Source organism: Diplotaxodon limnothrissa, linkage group LG23 (assembly GCF_057381915.1).
Source record: "Diplotaxodon limnothrissa isolate DT_005_m linkage group LG23, D_limnothrissa_male_GT1.1, whole genome shotgun sequence".
In the NCBI taxonomy this organism is placed as follows: Eukaryota; Metazoa; Chordata; class Actinopteri; order Cichliformes; family Cichlidae; genus Diplotaxodon; species Diplotaxodon limnothrissa.
This window is the reverse complement of record NC_140617.1, coordinates 26,812,529-26,826,301: the sequence shown is the minus strand read 5'-3', so window position 1 is coordinate 26,826,301 and position 13,773 is coordinate 26,812,529. Positions and strand designations below refer to the sequence as shown.

Sequence of the window (13,773 nt, the reverse complement as noted above, 5' to 3'; positions counted from 1 at the left end):
CAGCCAGCCACCGTACCACCCGGGTAATGGAGGAAATGAGTGTGAGAAAAATCAACCGAGTGTGACCGAAGAGAAAACAGATGATGGTTCCAATGCCGGAGAGATTGTCGAACGGAAGAGCCATAGAAGTTCCGTAGTGTGAAGGTATTTCGGCTATTTCAAGTCTGACAAAAAACAGAGTAGCGTGCACTGTAAATTGTGCCGAAAGCAAGTCTGGAAATACAATAAACTGGTGCATGCGCTACGTCCACACGTACCCGGGTATTTTTGAAAACGCAGATTTTTCTATGCGTTTGCACCTTTCGTCCACACGTAAACGGCGTTATTGGTCACTGAAAACGGAGATTTTTAAAAACTCCGTTTTTGCATTTACGTGTGGACGAGAAATACGGGCAGCGTCAAAGGTGTGCACATTTTTTGACGTCACACTGTGCGCCACGTTATTGTTTCGGTGAAATGAATTTCTACAATACTGTTACTGTTAATTCTACTCTCTGCAGTGTTTAAATGCTTACATATACACACAGTTACTGTCCGTCCACACATACGACTCGGTTCTGCTTCTATGCCCCAGCTTTGTTTACTTTTTCCCACCGAGGCTTCTAGACTTCTGATTGGCCAACATTTCTTCACGGTTAGGAATCTAGCGCCACCTGCTGCTTTGGCATGTTCATAGCAGCGTTTTCCTTCATTTCTGCCTTTATGTGTGGACGGGATTATTTTTTAAAACGAAAACGGAAAATCTCAGTTTTCAAAAATACCCGTGTACGTGTGGACGTAGCCTCAGTCTCTGACTGGAAGCGCTAATTCGTCATTCGGCTTTTGTCAGACTAAAGTAACTGTTAAAACTGTTTGAAAAGCTCAGCTATACAACAAGGAGAGATTGAGAATTTCCTTTTAGTTCTCAGTTTATTTGATATTGACAAAAGTTAGTAAATTTTGTCTGTTCTTCTGTAAAACAAACTAAGATTTATTTTTAGAATTAATATTTTGTTTCTAAGTGGAATTGACAATTTAGTCTGTGGGGCGATCGTGGCTCAAGAGTTGGGAGTTCGCCTTGTAATCGGAAGGTTGCCGGTTTGAGCCCCGGCTTGGACAGTCTCGGTCGTTGTGTCCTTGGGCAAGACACTTCACCCGTTGCCTACTGGTGGTGGTCAGAGGGCCCGGTGGCGCCAGTGTCCGGCAGCCTCGCCTCTGTCAGTGTGCCCCAGGGTGGCTGTGGCTACAATGTAGCTTGCCATCACCAGTGTGTGAATGGGTGGATGACTGGATATGTAAAGCGCTATATAAATACAGGCCATTTACCATTTGTTTGTTCTATTTTGAAACTTAAATGCTTTAGCGGCTGCCTTTTGTGTAGTTTGCAATATTTGCCTTTATTTATCTGAAAAAGTCTCATGTTCCTTAAGTACATCTACCCTGTTGAACTTATTATGGGAAATAAATATTTAAATAAAAACAAGCTGCTGATTATTTCACATTTTACTTGTGAGCAACGGCACATTTAAATCTTACAAATATAGTTATTTGGCTTATATCGTGTTAGATATCGTTATCGCCTGAAATGAAAAAAAAACATATCGTGATATGAAAAAATCTTATATCGCCCAGCTCTAAACAGGGGCTGAAGGTATTCACCAGAATAAAAGCCTTTTATGAAACATAAAAGAGCGCTCCTCCTCTGCAGGATGGCTGATTATGGGGCTGATGATATGACTTACAGCCATACAGCTACAATCAAGTTACCCTGGAAAAAAAACCCAAAACAAAACAGTGAGGGAGAATGCATCAGGAGAAAATGAGCAACAGCTACACTTCTAAATCCCATTTAGGAAGGCGTTTCACCTCAACCTGCTCTGGCGGCCGTGACCTGCAGTCGCACCGAGCTGTAGCAACAGCGCGTGCACGCTTCATCAACTCTGCTCAGATAAGCAGCAGTCGCAGAAGTACTTTCAGAATAATGCCGTTTGGTGATGGAAATGTCTCAGGACTACTTTTGCTTCCCCCAGGGTGCCAGCAATGTTGGAGAAGAAAAACACATCAAGGCCGCCCTGCATGTGCGTCACAGAGCCGTTCCTACCCCAAACTGCAGATGTTAAGGTTCATTTCAGTGCTTTCCCTTTACAGGATTTTCTTCCTTATTTTCGCCTTCATTTTTCATGTGATGGCCGTTTCCACTGTGAGCCCACCTCAGGCTCTAAGATGAGTTGTTTACCATTCATGTGCGTGAGCACGCACTCTCAAATCCTTCCAGTTCACACCAAGACTGTGTCACACTGTGGGCTACTACAGTAGTGCATAGACATAATGTTGATGGCTGTTCCAGCAAAGAAGCAATAAATCAAATGGCGACTTCTTCTGATTGGCTGAGAGACATGATTCTTTTTGCCACCACAGAGCAAACCTTTTTTTTTTTTTTGCCTGTCCCGTTTGGCTTACGGATTTACTTTACCAAATGGACCACCCCAGCCTTGCCGTAATGGTCTATTTGATTCACCTTTTATTGTTTATTTTATTTTATTTTCACTTGTTAAATACGGGACAGACTTGACTGGGGAAAGAAAGGGGAGAAAGAAAGGGAAAGAAAAACAGCGGGGAAGAGGGACGGGGAGCAAACCTAATGATGCAGCAATCAACTGACAGCCCTCTCACACTTTGTAATATGCCACATTTCAGAATAAAAGCCCATACTTATTGATATGTTAATGAAGTGCATGAATTGCTGAGCTTGAATATATTCTTCAATAGTCTATAACTGTTGGAGGATTAGAGGAATGGCACTCATTTCACGCCTTTATGTTATAGCTCTGATAACGGAAAATGTATCGATTGTGAACTTGCATTATTCCAAAGGGATTATGCAGCGAAGTGTCCATTTTTCCTCCAACTTAAATGTGAGAATTTGCTGCTTTTTTTTCAAGATGTCACCTTGAGCTCCAAAACTTGTCATCAGCATTATTACTATTTCTGAATACGTTTGTAGCTAAATGACTTTCCCATTGTGGACAAGACCTCATTCTCTAATAGACAGTGTAAGATTTTTGTTTTTTAAGCTCACCTTTTGTAGACAAAAAGGATGGAGTTTCACAACTGTTGAGTGCACAGTCCTGGAGAATGAGGCCATGGTACGTTGGTGAAAATGGGAGGCACTCAAGTTTAAATGTCTTGCACTCAAAGGCAGTGCCTGAGAAAAGAGCATTTTCAAACATTCCCTGCAAGTCTTTTCTTTTTTTGGCCAAACAGAATACCTAGGCAGGTATTCAAGTGTCCAAAACTCCAAATTCATTAGCACTGTTGTTGCAGTTGGACATCCTGTTTTTGCTCTGCAGCCTCAGTAAACTTGAAGTAGCTGACTATGAACCAGTCCTCCATCTGCTGGAGGTTCCTCAAGATCTCCAGACCAACAAGGACCAACACTAGCAAGATAGTGAAACTGGATGTGAAACTGGATGACAGACTCACTGGAGAAGCAGCAGGATGAGGACTAGGGCTGCTCAATTAATCGAATTTTAATCACGATTACGATCTGGGCTTTCAACGATCATTAAAAATGACTGAGCCGATTATTAGCCCCTCCCTCGTGCTTTACTCTCACGCTGCTCCGTGTGGCAAATCGAGCGCACCTCTTTGCATTTCGAACACGTGTCACAACAATTAAGAGCAGCGGTCCCCAACCTTTTTTGCGCCACGGACCAGTTTATGCCCGAAAATATTTTCATGCACCGGCCTTTAAGGTGTCGCGGATAAATGCAACAAAATAAAACTAGTACCGGTACCGAAAAAAATGAAATTTATTCATAACACACGTGAAAAGACCCAGGAAAACCGAGTTAACGATCAAAACGATAACAAAATAACGCTGAAAACCGATAAAAACCCTGAAAACTATACATTTCACACCTGAGCCTTAACTCTCGCGGCCCGGTACCAAACAACTCACGGACCGGTACTGGTCCGAGGCCCGGGGGTTGGGAACCGTTGATTAAGAGGACCCGAGGGAAGCTCGGAAAGCTAAGCAGAAGTTATTTGGAGAGGAGAGTGACTGCCGTTGTTGAAAAGAGAGGTAAAAAAACCTTCAGTGGTGTGGAAACATTATGGGTTGGCGGAGTCAGACGTGGATCAATTAGACATAGTGTGTAAGCTACAGTGTCGTAGCTGCACCACAGAGCAACACTGCAAAGTTCACTAAACATTAATGTTTACATTTTTCATTTCATTTATATTGCAAACATTTGCACTGTTATCGGTATTTGCACACTATTTTATATTATTTTTTGACAATCTTTAAAGTCATTATTCAATACATTGTTATTGTTAAATAAATATCGTCAAATAATCGAGATCTCAATTTCAGTGAAAATAATCGTGATTAGCATTTTTGCCATAATTCAGCAGCCCTAATGAGGACTGCCACAAAAGTAGTAATTCATGAGACAGGAAGGGCTTTCGTTAGCTGGTTATCAGGTTAGCAGATTTTTAAAAAACTGGATACCCTTAATAGCACCCTGATAGCCACAATCTTTGTCTTCTCCTGGCATTAAATCAGGGATCTTTTGCTTATTATGCAAATGTCTATATTATGAAGCCAATAAAAATCAGATATACTTATGTGAGGCAGATCAATCAAGCTAGGTTTATGAGTGGGAAATGACCGGTCTGTGTTCTTGAAAAATGCAACACATAAAGGACTACAAAAACAACGTAAGTTATGGAAATTTCAGGTTTCAATCAGTTTACAGAAAACAAAGAAATAAAGTTATATTCCACCAACTGTCACAAAATCCTTTAAGCTATTTAGCTTCACCAAGATTGGTCTAAGCCATCTATCAATAGACAAACAAGAATATCATCCATTATATCGTTATACTGTAACATTAATACCAAAACTTCCATGACTCTGTCTTACCATCATGAGTTCCCTTTGGAAGGACTTCCTCTCCTTATTCTCCATATTGGTACATTCCTCTTTGAGTTTCTCCAGAACTGATGCCACCTTCTCTGGTTCATTGTCCAACTCAGTCCGACAAAAATAATTCAATGGCAAATTCCCATATCCAAGTGCATCCACAAATGCCCTCCAGCTACCAACGTTCTCCATTAAAACCGTCCTCACAGTCGCATAAATATAAGTAAGAAATTTGCAAGGCTTCAGGATCTGCTCCAGCAGCATTGTGGTCGTTAAGTCCGGTCCACACCAATAAATGGGCTTGACCTTACCCAGAACCAAAACGTTTTTGGCGTGGACAAGCCCCACCTTCCCCTGATAGTATCCAATGTACCATTCTTTGGTCCGCAGCTGCCCTCGTAGTTTGATTTTCTCCTCACTGAGCAAGGCAATAACATCCCCCTTCTTGTACTCCAACAAATAGGTACTTTTGTGCTGTCTGATAACTGTTTTTATCAGTTTCCCAAATTTCAGGTTTGTAATGCACCGCTCCTGAAATTTGGGGTATTTTGAGGTGACAGCTAAAGGTGAGAGGACAATCTTATCCACCTCTTTTTTTTTCAAGAACCTCCTCTGGCCTGTAATCCTTGCGCCTGTCTTTGGCGGTGGCTGTGGGGTTTGGACGCAGAACTGAGTCAGGATACAATCGAGGGCATCTTTGACTTGGACCCTGAGAGTAAAGTCTGAGATACTGCTGGGGTTGTGCGATGTGATCATGTACAGGAGTCTGCTCACTTTCCCCAGTTTTACCTGAAATCCACGAATCATGCCAGCGCCCTCGCTTGCCTTTACCTGGTAGTTGGACATGTTGGAGTACAAACCAACCTTGAGGTCCTGAGGGTATCCCAAAACAAACTGGTGCTTCCCCCACAGCTGGAGGGCCACTGGCGGAGTTGAGCTAGACTGCCGGCCGACTTCATTTACCAGCAAGGTTTTAGGAGCACAGTCATGCCCAAACATGGCCACAACTGTCTTGAAGGATGGGTGAATGTGCTTGGGTCCATATACACCCAAAGTTACCTTCTTCTGCACGTGGTCCCAAACAGTTGTATTGTGGCTGAGGTACTGTGACTGAACCACAACAGCCACGTATATGCAGGGCTCGAGACTATCCAGCTGTACCTGCACTGTATCCTTGTATATGTAAGCATTAGGGATTGGTGTATAAGGCCCTTCTTTAAAATCACTACGAACACAAACCACTTCAGCAGTGTGACAGCTCTCTCTCTTCACAGTTACTGATACCTTCATCTCCAGCGTGATGAAAGACTTGGTCTCCATGTTGCTGAGCTTGAGTTCCACCACAGGGCTTATGGTAGAGCAGTGATCATTATTTAGTTCCAGAGGAGGGTCTAGTAAGGCTTTCAAGGAGATCTGCTGGTGGTCTCCATGGCTAACGTGTCCCTCTGGAATGTGCACGCTTATGTGGGTGTCTGGAAGCTGAACAACCCCTCCATTACAGTCCAACCTGCACACTATGTTGGTCTCCACCGGCTGTGTCTGCCCCCATCCTGGACTCTGACCAAGAGAGTCAAGGTCATGGCAAGACCTGGCTAGTTTTCTGTGGTTTAGCCATGCAGTCCTGAAGTCCTCCCTGCTCTGAAACTGCTCCGGTGACGGAGCCTTAAGGCCCGTGAAGAATCCAGAAGAAGGTAAGGTTGCATTTGATTGTGCTTGTAGCACGGACAGTTCAGACAGACTGTGGGAACGCTTACTCCTGAAAAATGGATTATCCCTGTGGAGGTTAGGTGTAATCTCTTGGATGGGGCTGATAGGGTTAGTACCGTTAAAATTATAGCTGTGAAACCCATTGTTCACGATTGTACTAGTACTAAAGGTGGAGCATGTCGATGGTGATGCCAGAGCATCAAAGAAATTGAGATCTGCGGAGTGTCTCACATCTGCCTCTTTGCAGTTTTGATCTAAGGGACAGATAAAGGGGTTTGCAGAAAAGTGGCTGTTGTTGTAAATTGGAGAGGGCCTTAGGCTCACTGCTGTCCACTCTCCGAGACCTCCAGATTCCTTTAGTCCATCCTCATACCCCTCCCCAGCACTGTCAATCATCCCACTGTCGCTCAGCGAAGAGTTCCTGAAGCTGACCGGCTGGACATATGCGGCTGGGATGTATCCCATTTCTGTGTTGTTGTGGGCATACCACCATTCTCCCCCTGATGTGTCCAGCACATACAGACGATCACCTTTGGAGAATTTGAGAGTGGTAAAGCTGCTCGGGCAATAATCCTTTATGGCAACAACTTCCTGTGCAGCTCCATAGGAGGCTGAAGTGTCCAGCCTTAAGGCACTCGGAGAAGGCACTGAAAAGGAAAAGAGATTACACTGTAGTTGTCCTGATTGCAAAGAGTTTTGTAACTGGTTTGGCCCTACTTTAGGTAAGTGCACTTAATCACTGTGCTGTAGTTAACAGTGCTTGTCTCATAATCAGAGACAGATATAATGAACCAGTTGAGCTAATTAGGTAGTCGTACTTTGGATCTCCCTGAGAGACTTGTATCCAAATGGGTCAGTGGTTCAGTAAAAACAGATCATAAGATAGCCACAGTACCCACAGAACAACCAAAAGCTTGTCTCTAATAATCTGAATCCAACTATATTTTCTCAGGTGTGTATGATCAGATGAAGCGCATAATTTACTGCATAATTTACTATATTTAGATCACCTCATTAGCGTATATGGAGCATGTAAACAAAGCTGTAATGAGATGAAACCAGTGAAGTGAAAGAACTCGGAAATGAATAAACCTATTTTTAGCTGAATAATTTAACTGCAAAAAGATGAAAAGCATAAAAATTAAAACAAATTATTTAAATTCCAGATTTCAAGTGAAATTTAATGAAACGTTTTTTTAAACGAATCATGGGTTTGGACCTCAAAGGGCAACAAACGCGTTGCAACTGCACAAAAGTGGCGTGGCTGCAGTTGGACACTGACCTTTGACATCGCTGAGACTGGCCCCGGACACCCCTTCACTGAGGTCGATGAGCGTCCCCTCAGACTTACATCGAGGCAGGATGTGGTTGTTGTTAGTCACTCTGATGATTCGATGGGCAGCCATGGCCGGTACTTAAAAAAAATGTTGGCTCATCGGCAGCTTTTCAACTGAATGGGAAACAAACATAAAGGATTTAGGGACTGGATGGGAGCACCCAGCCAATTATAAACATTCAAGAACACTCACTTAGGCATTCAAGTAAATCTGGTGCAACTTCCAGAAGCAATGCTAATTTTCTACATCAGTAGCATAGTCAAAGGTCAAAGCTGCAGGAGCAGAAAATAAGGCTGGCAAAGAAATGAGCCCCAGCATGAACAGGGAGTGTTTTTCTGAATCAATGCAAAGAGCAAGTGTGTTGAAGTCGGGGAGAAAAAGAGATGTGATTCATGAGAACAATTGAAAAGCAATAAAGAAATAAATCCAAAACAGATTTAAGTTCTGAGTCACAGTGGCAGTGAGGAAGGTCAGGAACATATTGTAAAGAACAAGGGAACCTCACTTTTATTTCTTCGCAGGAATAACAGAGTGTAGAAAACTCTTTGCATGCTATACCACCTCTATCGCTTCCAAATCCTCAAAACTTTGCAGCATGAAACAGTAGATATTTCTAAAAAGCGAGTCAAACTACAAAAAGAACACACAAATCCAAAGACAAAGAGTATTTAGATATCCTTTATGTGATAGCTGATTGCTCAAAACCATGGATGTAAAAACCTTTTCCAACCCAGATTTAAATCTAGACCCTTTACAAGACACAAACAGATGGCGCAACATTTTGAAAAGACACTGCAAACTTATTGTCCCCTTAGCAACTAACTCAACAGGCTCACTGACTAGCTTGGAGATATGTTTCCCCTGCCCATCTTTATTAAATGAAATGAGACACAATCCTCAAAAGCTAAGAAGGAAACAACAAGGTTTCAGAGTTGGAGCTGTTCCAGCGATCATCATGCGGAATGGGAGGTGTTTGGACAATAACATGGATGAGCTCAGTGAGCTGGTAAAAGAGGAAACTTAGTGTGGACTGACTGAAGTGCTTCATGAAGCGTTGTAGTGTTGTAACATATTCATTTAACAGAGAGTTAAATACATTTAAAGAAATAAGGAGTCTCTTAAAAATAACACACGCACAAAAAGAACAAGTAATCTAAAAAACTGAAATGGTGTAATGCACATTTATACAATTGAAATGACTATAGAGAATACTAATACCAAGTGTGCATGTGTATAATTTCATCTGGAGTCCTTTAGACGTAGGATTTACGGAAAAAAATTAAATCGATCTGTTACTGTATATCAGGAGTCTTGCTGACCGGTCATACAGCCACAATCAAAAGAATGAGCTCAATGATACTTCACAGATATAAGTGGCAATATTAGCTTCCTTCAAGCTTTCCCTCAGAGATACGGTGAGGAGCTCAACCGTTTGAGAGGGCTCAGAGTAGAGTCCTTACTCCAATACACTAAAAAGTGTATTGGAGTCGGTTTGAGTATCTGACTAAATGAATCCTGAGTGCTTCCTGAGTTGAGGTGAGCCCTTGGCCAGCTTGGGATTGCCTCAATTCCCCTTCAGAAGAACTAAAGGAGGCCAGGGAGAGGAAAGGCTGGGCCTCTTTGCTTAGACAGCTACCCACGTGACCTGGACATCAATAAGTGGTAGAATATGGATGGAAGAGTTTCACAACTAGCTAGTACTCAGCGTCCAAGAAACTGTAGTCATCACACTAGCCAGAAACTACAGCTTATGTTGTGTGAGTGGGCTAAAGGTAGTGGTTGAGTTTTTCTACACCAAACTAATGCAGCTTCAGGTCCATATTCACATTGCAATCCAACATTACAAAACCTCTGATTAAATCGATGCGACCCCCCGCGACCTTTAAATGCATAAGCGGTACAGAATGGATGGATGATAACAAAACAAAATTGTAAACTGAAGCGTCTGTTATGTACTGGTGGCATCATTTAGTATTGAGAATATCTAAAATATACCTGCATTCAATCCTGTTCTGAGACAAAACCACAAAAATGCAGAAAAACTACAAAGACTGGTTTAATTATCAAATATTTGGACAGTTCTGTTCACATACTTCAGGACATGTAGCATTTTTGAACATACACATACAGAAATGCAAAAAATTGCGGGCCAATCTCAGAGGCTGTTTGCACACAGTGCTTATTTTATATCTCAGACCACATCAAGCAAGTTACCAACTTCCTTGTCAGAAATGAGCTGTGATTAAATTTGAAAAACACACACAGGCAACAGAGGACTATAATCTGATTAGAGGGGCAGCAAGAAATTGTTTTGCAGCAAAAACGTCCCACGAGACTTTATTATTCCGGCAGGACGTGGCGAGCGGCGACAGTGGGGACATTTGCATTTGCACACTAATGATGCCATTTTAATCTGATTAAAGCAACACAGACTGCAGGAGGCGCCATGAAAATGCCTTTCACTGATTGTCATTATTAGAGCTGTAATGTGTGCAGGTGGATTTCCATGCAGCTCATTTTCATAAAGTAATGCTTTGCAGCTTTCACGCACAACTAAAGACAACACAGCAAATTAGCTGCAGTATTATTAGTAGCTACTGACATGCATTATTGAGAGTACACCAGCTTTTTGCTTCCTCTGAGCAGCTGCTCAACCAAAAAGACTATTGGAAGAGGTTCCTGAGAGGGCTCAATACTAGTTTTGGAGGACAAAATTGTTGGTTTAAAACATAAAACTTCTTCTAAAAACTGTCTTCCCTCTCATCACGCAGCATCAAAGCTTGCAAACTGAAAGAAAACCAAAAGCAAAGCATCAAAAACTGAGCTTCATCTGGGTTGGAGGTTAATCCTCAGTGTAAAATTGTGATATTCACAACTTCAGTGTATCTGTGCACACTGAGTACTTTGTCTAAGGTCCCTACTCCTTTTGAAATTATTGTATTTTCAACTATGTGAAAATCTCAGCTCTCTTTGAACAATGTCTGGCATTGACGATTATTGTTACATGCCGTTATTGTATAACCTTCCACTGAGGAAGTATTCAGATGAAGCTGAGGTGGATTTGATGGACTCATCAGGGGCTTGTTCGACTAAATCAACCTACAGCCATTGTTCACCTGTCAGAAACATGGCTGTGTGTCAGTTTTTCGCCGAACACTGCTGACTAAGCAGTAATTTGATAGCAGGAAGCATCAGAATTAAGAGAATGAGTCAGAATTCAGAATATTATTCTAAGCAAAGAGGGGTGTTTTCAGCCTCAGATTATGACTAGTTTCTAAATCAGGGACTGTGAGGCGCTCTAAAGCACAAGGGGGGAACCAGCCATTACCAACTACACCCTATGATAAGGATCTCCCAAATGGTGTGCTTTGAGCCAAATGCAGCTGTGTCTGAGTGTCCTGCCTCAACCAATTTTGATATAACACTGCAAAAAAAGGCAAGGAAGCAACCAGTTTCTAGTATTTTAAAAATCCTTTCTAGGGGAAGTCCAGCTAAACCCAGACTGTTTGCAGTTACAGCATGGTAGGACTTATTAAAGTGTGACACATCAATGCCGCTGATTGACAGTGAGGAGTAATGAACACTTCTGTGGAGTAAACCACAACTAACCACCAGTGCACAAGTCCCACCACCTAAAGCAAGGAGAAAAACTGGTAGCAGAGGGCGATGCAACTTCTGTCTCGTGACATCAGCAGCTCTCAGACCATGGAGGAAGTCGCCAAACAAGCTGAAAAGGCACTTGCAAAGTAAAAATCCCCGTGTGGAAAAATGTATTTTAAAGAGCGCTAGATCCCACTCCAGAGGCAGATATGCCATTTGCGAACAGTGTGAAAGTGTTGGATAAGGTGATGGAGGCAAGGTAAATGCTAGTAGACTGGCGACAAGGCATCTTGCTGGATCCAGATCTGGCAAAAGGGCAGTCAAAGATGCCTTCATAAGACAACAGAAGATCCAGGCTCAAAAGCAGAGATGACAGAGGTTTTACAGGTGCGGCTCCTAATGTTTTGAATAACCTACCTTTTTCACATAGGATCTGCCAGACTCTCAATCATCAAACATCACACACAATTGTAATGGAAAACGACTGAAACCAAGTCGAGTTGAGCCGAACTGAATAGGTTCCAGTGAAAAAGAGGCTCCAGTATTCTCCCTGAAACCTGATGTGATCTGAGGATATTTTGTGCAGATATGAATACAAGCAAGTCTTGAAATTGTGAAAATGGGCCTTAGGCACAAAAAAGTTTTAAAAACTCTGCACTAAGACAGAAAAGCAAAACTATAACAAGAAGAAGACTGCCTAGTAATCTCAGAGGATAAAAAAGCATCTCTAGCCTGATTCTCAGGAGAGAAAACAAAGCTAAACTCTTGGGGTGGACTAAGACACGCCAGCATTTCACTGGGAATAAGGGACAAAAACCCAATTGAATACTAGAGTACAGTATAAACTGATGAAACCAAGTCAGTGATTAGTGCCAGTAAGAAGGATGAATGTAAGGAGAGGAACGAGCGAACAAAAGATATTGCAGTGTAGGGTTGGGTGATTTCAATAGTCTGATCGTCCTATTGTATTCTTTGAGGCTGCCAATACCCACCATGGTTTCTGAAGGTGGTGATGGAGGGAGGGGGGTGCATATTGTCTCCTATCTATTTGGGCAGTAGCATATTGAGCAGCAGGGCTTCTTGCATCCTCGCCACTGTCAAGGTTGAAATGTTCTCTGGTTATTCTTTTTGTGCTCAGCTCTACTACAGTGGCTCAAACACTAAGTACTCTACCTTAATGAACAATCATTTTATCTCCATTAAAGCTGAAAAAAAAAAACCCAAAACTTCCTCTAGTCTTTTGGTTCATGCGTGTGTTTATTATCCTTGAGTTTTTCAGCTGCTCCGTTGCAAACCTGCTGATATTTTCACATCTGCCTCTCTGGAGATTAAACAAAACTGCAGCGGAGGTGGACTCTCAGATGTGGAGTGTGCAGGGAAGAGAAAGTGGGGGAATTGCTTAATGGCTGCAAATGTTCACCTGGAAGCTCCCGCTGAAAGCCGGTCAAACTCCTTTGAGGTGACATTTAATTTTCCTGAGCGTGCGGCTCATCGATAAAACCCCTCCTTCCTGTTCAAAAATGAGCACTCAGCGAGCCGGCTCGGCTGCTATCAATAACAAGCCAGCAGACAAAAATACCGTGTCCTCTCTTTGATATAATGCCACGACGATCAGTGCTAAATGCTGCGGGAGGTGAGGATGGCTCTGACAGATACAGGTGAGGGAGGGGGAGTTCACTGCAGGAGGTTCAGCTCTGAGAAAAATGGAGTGCTAGAAGCTCAAACTTTTGTCAGGGAAGAAAAACCCCCATCTAGGATCTGATGAGGAAAATGACACAAGTCATTAAAAGGACAAGAGAGAAACAAGCTTGTTTGATCGCCTCTGAGAACCGAGGAGATACAGAAATAATAACTCCAACTACAGAGAGCAAAATGATCTCTCCCACTTGTGTTCTACTTCATGTTTGCAGATAAATTTCCAATTCAGAGGCAGTGAAAATGCCAAAACAGCATCTTTTAGAGGCTTTGCAGTGAGCTGCCGGCGCGCTTCTTGGCCAGCCTTTGCATTGCATTCACATGCGAGTTGTCAAAATGTTTACGAGTTATCCACACATTTCGGTCAGGCTGATGGAGCGCAGGAGCGGCGAGCACATCGGGGAGTCGAAAGTTTAATTAGCCGAGAGTGGGCCGGTCCAAATCCCTGTGGATGAATGTAACTGTAATGACTATTTCCAGCAGCCATATGCTCATGGAGACTTTATCATTTTTCCATCATCGGTGTTT

At 42.6% G+C, this 13,773-nt stretch overlaps 1 protein-coding gene across 1 annotated transcript in view; it reads right to left on the bottom strand.

Annotated features, from left to right (window-relative positions):
- sh3bp4a (SH3-domain binding protein 4a) overlaps positions 1-8,019 on the bottom strand; it is a 40,647-nt gene extending 32,628 nt beyond the window's left edge. Inside the window, exons 1-2 of the mRNA XM_085348078.1 lie at positions 7,896-8,019; positions 4,907-7,260 (exon numbers count right to left, since the gene is read on the bottom strand). Of these exons, the coding sequence (XP_085204204.1) occupies positions 4,907-7,260; positions 7,896-8,019 (2,478 nt within the window). The remainder of the gene's footprint in view (positions 1-4,906; positions 7,261-7,895) is intronic.
- Positions 8,020-13,773: the final 5,754 nt, after the last annotated feature.